Raw genomic sequence first — 7,034 nt, 5'->3', positions numbered from 1 at the left:
AGTGAAAAATGACACATGTGAGAAATACTTATAGGACCCCTGGGAACCATCACCATTGTATCTGGAGAGGTATACAAATGTTTATCGTCCATACTGAGTGAGGTACAAATGCCCTCATGGATAAGTAAATGACACAAGCAATGGAGATAGTAGCTTGGGAATCAGTGCAGAGGGAAGGAATTTAATTAATGTATGTAAGAGAAAGACTTAACACATATGTAGAAAATACCCCGAGAGAGGGTAGTAAGAGAACAGGCTAAACGAAGTAGGCATAAAGGCATCTTTGTGTTTGCTTTGGGGTATTGTTTTTCTGTGATCCTGCTATTTGACGGTTGGATAAGAAACCCACTCGTCTGTAAGACTGCAGCCTCTAGCTGGGGGCAGCCTCCTGAAGAAAAGGGTCTTACCACCCAGAGCCATAGTCACACCTCCAAAGCTCATGGTCCAGCCAGTCACACATCAGAATCCAAACGCCAGAAGAGAAGGGCCCCACCTTGATGTTGTCAATCAGTAACACTGATTTCCATTTGAGAACTCATTTGCTGAACCTTCTAGAGCAAACAAACAAACCTCAAACCAAAATGCAAAGGAAAACAAAAATCCTACCAGAAAAAAAAAAAAAAAAGCAAATTTCATATAATAAATGTCACTAATACTTCGAAGTAGAAGAATCTGCAATGAGGCGAAGAGTGGAGAATGGTGGGGTTCCCATCAACCAATAAAACAATCTCCCTTTTAGTTACTCATTTTAGTTATTACCGTCGCGTGTTCAGACTTGAGATATTTTTGCAAGTGAATCCTTCACATGTTGCCCCAAACAGAGCTCAGCACTAAAGAAAAATGTTTAAAACTTGCCAAACCAGAAGCATCCGAAAGTTACCCTGTGTAGTCTACATGCTGCCTTTTGCCTTGCCTTCTCCCTCGTCTCATGAAAAAGGCAGATATCACTTTAGGTTTTGCCTTCGTTTTGCTAGAAACAGCCACCATGGGTCAGAATCAGTCACTAAACTAACTGCCTTGGTTCAAAGAGTAAGTAGAAGGGACTGTACCGGGTCTTCAGTTTTGTGACTATTCAAGAAGTCAGACAGGAAATCTTCATGAAGGCTCTCTCGTCGAATCAGCGTGAATTCCCTCAGGAAAACAGCCCCTTGGCTTTGGTCTCCACATACCTAGAGAGAGAAAGTAGCTGAATTAAGCCTTCAGACAGAGCCTCGAGGGAGAGGGGGATTAATGGCTCTTAGCTGTAAAACCTCTTGGATTCATTTCAAGCCTGATTAGAGCAATCAGAAACAATGTGCACAAATACATATTAATGTGAGAGGCACAAGAGCATCCTGGCCTGTGGCCTCTCTGACAGATGCCAGGAGAGTTCCCTACTAGGTTAGAGGCTCTTAACTAACTGATTACTCATGTCCATGAAATCCAGAGATTACAGGTCAGGGCCAAGCCCTCGTGCCTTTGGGCCTTCTATAGGCACCACGTAGAAAGAGGCTACTAACCCTGAGGGCTCCTTTCCTACAGCATGGATCTGAGCACAGAGGAAGGTCCCCGTTTCCTGTTAAATGTCCACGCGATCCAGGAGCCCTGGCCCGAGCCCAGAGATGACTTTCTGTCAGAGCTGGAGAAGCAGTCATGCATTGGCTGTTCCCGAAGGAGGTGATGGGGAGCTCTTCGCTGGAGCTTATCCTGTAGCAGGTTTTCTTTTACCCCTTATCTTACCACAGACCCACAAGGTCTCTCTTAGCAGCCACACTTGACAAATTAGGAACCAGAGGCACAAAAGGTTTCAGGGCTTTGGCAAGTGAGTAAGTGTTGAAACACGCGTTCAGATACAGGCCTGAGTCTAAAACCCTCCTCTGTTCCTTCCATCACTTTGCCACTGAGCTGCTGGAGCCTTCCCCTCCTGAGTGACGGGCGATTAGGTAACATCTATAAAGTCAAGGAATGGCCACTCTGCCCAGGCTTCGGAATGTCGCTCTGTGCTTAAAGCAGCTTAGATTGCCCAGAAAACAGGCCATGTAAATATCACCAATGTTTAGTGCGGTGCACTGCATACCATAACTACTCCACAAATAGGTCACTGTTATGAAATCATGTTCTGCTGAAGGAATAAGGACAAATCTGAAAATCTGAACACCATGGTATTTTTTTTATAATACTGAATAAGGACATACACATACCCATCCGAGTGTCTTCATTTTCCTAACGTCTAACCATTTTAATTTTACACCTTTATATAACATGGAAGTTGATGATGAACATGTAAGAGTTTGTGCTAATTCATGACTTGTTGGATGTCTACAATATCTCATAATTAATAAGATTTTTTTTTTAAACCCAATGTCTGTGGGGACAGAGAACAATTTCCATAGCTTCTGTGGTTGAACAATTGGGTCAGTTTTGTCATGGTAGACAGTATATTACTTCTAACACCTTCCCTCCCTGGGGTCACTACTGTGAAGAGGGTGTTTCACATGACAGAAAGGACTTTGCACTTGTTATCAGGGATACGAAAGAGATGACACTGACACAAGTAGTATCTTGAAGTCTTTCGGAGAGTCCAGTTTAATCAGGGGACATTGGCAGCTGGATGTAACATATTTGAATATAATGGCTTCATACCTTGATAAGTACAAAAGACAAACAAATAAACAAAAATCCAATGTAACTAAGACATTAAAAAATACTGCACACCTTTAATCCCAGCACTCAGGAGGCAGAGGCAAGTAGATCTTCATGAGTTCGAGGTCAGCATGGTTTACAAAGTGAGTACAGGACAGTCAGGTCTGTTACACAGAGAAACGCTGTCTCAGGAAACTAAAAATAAATAAATAAAATACACAAAAATAAAAATGAAGAAATTATTTACAACCTGCAGAAGATAAGGAGATTACTTTCAAAGCAAAGCCATCTTGAAACAAAACCTGTCTAATTTTATTTAGGTATAAATATTCATAAAGGATAAAACCCTATAGGAAGCAGTACAGTCCTCAGCACACTGTTTCAGCAGCACACTCCTGAGCATGCTCACTTCAAGATTATAGTAAACAAGGAAAGGTGGCTGGTAGGCTTCATTTCTGAGCATGCTTGGCTCCAGGTCACAGAGTATATGCTCTGAATATTACAGTGGTAGACAGGAAAACCACTGGGCACGCTTAAGATTTTACATATAATTTTAGTTGAAACACCTTTAAAAGGGCACTTTGAAGATGCAGTAAAACAGGGTTTTGCTCTCAATGTTGCCTGCCTTGGTTGAGGAGTTAAATACATGACAAGAAGGTAACTAAACGTGTCACCTGGACTTAGCCTGCCATTGCCAGCTTGAGCACATAGAGGAACACGTGGAATACTTTGAAATGAAGTAACTTCCTAGAACTATGGAACCTGAAAAAGGAGCCCAAGCCCCAGAAGAATTATTTTTGGCTAATACCTTGATTTGAAACCAAGTGAGAACCTGGGGACTGAGCTATGCCTTGCCAGATTTCTATTTTTCAGGAAGGATATCATATTTTGGTGTCGTGTTAAGCCATTCCATTTGTGGCAATTTGTTATGGCTGGTGCCAGGAAATACAAGCACCAAGAGGCAGGAGCACAATGAAAAGTTACCTGCTTCCTCTGTGTCAATTTACCAAGTGACACTAAGCAAGTAATGACAGAGGTTGCAAAAAGTCTTTCATGAAAATGTGTCCTTCAAGCTCAACTAAATCGTTTCTGCTGTATCAAAAATTCGCTTTGACTTAATTAGCTTCTCATTGGGATCAATCACTCAATCCTCCCCTGAATATGTATTTAAATACACCTCAAAGCTTGTCCTGATTGTACAACTTCCTTGACCTAAAGCTTTCTCCATTCCCTTCCCGTGGGCTGAGTCTCAGGGTCACAGAGCTGACATTTAGGACCACTCGGGGCTCTGTTGTTTCCAGACTAGGAAGATTCTAGGCAAGGGAGAGCAATGCTGGTTTAACTCACTCTGGAAAAGTTTAACATGACGTACACGACATACATAGCACACATAACCTACATGTCTTTCATAACATACACAAATGTGCTGTAATGAGTATTTTCAAAAGGATAAAAGCACACTGAGGATTCCTAAATGCTACGCCTAGTGGATTCGTTCTCCTGAATCCACCTCCAATAGTTTGAATTTCTAGGCATATCATTTAAAACATTCTAGCCCTTCATTGCTACAGTTTTTAAAAGAAAATTAGTAAACTTGGTGCATGTCCTTGGGGAAAACATTTGTACCTAGGGAAAACTGGTTTTTCTTTGTTCAATTGATTAAGGTAATATCTACAGGGCTGGAGAGATGGCTTAGAGATTAAACTTACTTACTGCTCCTGCAGAGGACCTAGGTTTGGTTCCCAGACCCACAGTATGGTTCATGACTGTCTGTAATTCCAGCTCCAGGATCTGACAGCTTCTCCTGACCTCCGAGGGCAATGAATCCACATGGACACATAGACACATTCAAGCACATGCATGACACATAAATAAATTAGTAAAAGAAAGACTTTCTGCATGCTTGCTTTTCTTCAGTGTCAGCCAGCATGCCATATAACTCCTGCCACGGTGTTCAACTCATGAATCATTTTTGTAAAACACTAACTTGAGTTTAACCCCAGGAATAGATAAGAATATACAATTTCAATGTATTCCTATTATATATACATATATAGTACCTATTTTTCAATTTAACTTCATCTCCTGAATATTTCTAATTATGTAATTATAAAACTATGTTTTTTCTTTAATGTTACTGGGTTTGAGTTGTTATGTCTTTATTCATAATTATAATTGCCCTTGGATATTAAAGCAAACATAGTAGAATAGAACAGAGGAGAGGTATCAAGTTATAACAATATACGCATTTTTACACCAATTTCAAGCTAATTTTTAAGAATGCTTTCCATCTGAAGTGGTGGTGTCACTCCTTCAACTTTCTGCTTGTTTTTATGGATACACACTTGCTCAATTCCTAAGTGTCAATGGCTTTCCTATGGGACCACAGAACAGAGTCCACATTCTTTTTCATGACAGAGCCAATCTAATGTATACCAAAATTTGGCAGAAATCAATAGTTACTCATTAAAAACAACCATCTTCTTATCATGGTGAGTATATACTCGGATAACATTTCCAAGCTCCTTTTATGGCTAAGGAGGAAGCAAAATAGCTACTGAGCCCAGCACGCCCCCAACACACACACACACACACACACACACACACACACACACACACACACACACACACCAGAGTCCTCCCTCTATGCTCTTTTGGAGTTAGTTTCATTTTAAATACACTGCTTCAGAGAAATACTGGGATGAATTTGTTGGCAGTGAAAGAGCCTCCATTAGCATAGGTTTCCAGAATGAATGCCTGCAGGAAGACTTGCCCAAAATCAGTTCACATCTCTAAGTGATCAAGAAGCAATGCTTTGCACCATTATTTTTAGAGACTATATCAATGAGAATTTGCAGGCAAGAGCATGGAAGGTTATGAGAACACAGTACAGGAGTGACTAATTCACCTAAGAGGAATTACTCAGGGATTTAAAATAGAATTAATGGAATAGTGGGAATTTACCAACTGGTCAAGAGGAAGGATGTGAGGGGGAAAACATTCTTAGAGCAGGAAGAAGCTTCAGCCTGGGTAAACTGAGGCACGATGAGGTTTGAAAGGCACACACCTGAGTTCATGGGAGCAACAGCGGAACTGAATCTGTACAGGAGGCCTGGTCACATTATACGTCACTGGAAGGGTAAAGCAGTGAGAATTTTGCTTGGACTCGTATGTTGGAAGAGTGTTCTGGAGGCTGCCAGGAAGGAAGCCTGGAGGTAGTTTTAGATATTTGGAACTTATCAGATGTGAACTTGTAAAGACCTGCGAATCTGGTAAGGAAAGAAAAGATTCTAAGAATTGGCAACCAACTAAGTTGAGAAGATGTATTTCAAGTTATGGCTTTCCTGTCTTCCTGGATGTAGGCATTGGAATAGAGAGCTGCACGATAAACAGAAGGGAAAACTAAAGAATGTCAAGCATTTGAGTTCAATGAGAGGTGTGATGAGAAGTGCCTAACGTCTTGGGAAGGAAAGCTGAGGACACTGCACAGGCGAGACTGGGTGAGGGACTGCTTTGGGGCTACTGACATCACAGGAGGCCAGGATGGTGATTAATAGTAATGAGCAACCAGAGCAAAGCATGGAGGGTGAAAGTCATAAAAACAAAGCCACACTGACCCTTCACACACACCATGGATCCATCGCCAGTGGCTCATTCATAACCGATGGAAGTGTTACAGAGAAGACCGCAAGCCATTTGGACTTTGCCTTTTAGACTTCCTTTGACTGGCTGCCTATGGAAATGCCTTATGTCAGCACAGAGGACAATTTGGTATAGTCTGCAGGTTCCTTGAGGACAGAGGCCAGGGACAATTGGATTGCTGATTCGCAGAGCCTGAATTCAAGTAACTATTGAGCCAAACACTAACTTCTCCAAAACTAACTGAAAATGTACAAACCCTGTATTCCAGGGTGAGGCCATTTTTCCTAATCTTTGGTTTGAGGAATGTGGCTCCTTTATTTGATATGTCAGGAAGTACTTGTAGTTATAAGGCAATTAAAGTGTAACAGAATTAATCAAAATTATCACTCATTAGCTTCAGGTTTTGGGTAACGTTAGTTTTTAAGATGGGATAACAGAAATGTGAGGTGTAGAGGGATTGTCTATATGACCAATGGCTGCGTCAGGATGAGGGACTAGAGATGGTGTCTTATAAAACTGAAATCATTGCTGGATACAAGCCCCATAGCTCACCTGTGAGAAAGACAGAATCCTGACTGAAACACATATCTGTTTTGATAGAATTTCTAGAGCCCCGAGGACTATTCTGTAATAGAAGGGAGATTGTTCACGCTAGCACATGTACCCAATAAAGAGGATTCTCGCTCTTACTGCTGTCCTACCTCCCTGTTTCAGTCATTGACTTCTGTCTTTCTGACTGTTGGGCTGCCAAGGTACACCTTAAAGAATCC

General features: G+C 41.4%; 1 protein-coding gene across 1 annotated transcript in view; it reads right to left on the bottom strand.

Moving 5' to 3' along the window:
- Adamtsl1 (ADAMTS like 1) overlaps window positions 1-7,034 on the bottom strand; it is a 915,031-nt gene that overhangs the window by 661,131 nt on the left and 246,866 nt on the right. The window contains exon 2 of the mRNA XM_051163985.1: window positions 1,050-1,169. Within this exon, the coding sequence (XP_051019942.1) occupies window positions 1,050-1,169 (120 nt within the window). The remainder of the gene's footprint in view (window positions 1-1,049; window positions 1,170-7,034) is intronic.

The sequence above is a fragment of the Acomys russatus genome, chromosome 2 (assembly GCF_903995435.1).
Source record: "Acomys russatus chromosome 2, mAcoRus1.1, whole genome shotgun sequence".
In the NCBI taxonomy this organism is placed as follows: domain Eukaryota; kingdom Metazoa; phylum Chordata; class Mammalia; order Rodentia; family Muridae; genus Acomys; species Acomys russatus.
The sequence above is the reverse complement of the archived record's forward strand: the minus strand, read 5'-3'. Positions and strand labels throughout refer to the sequence as shown.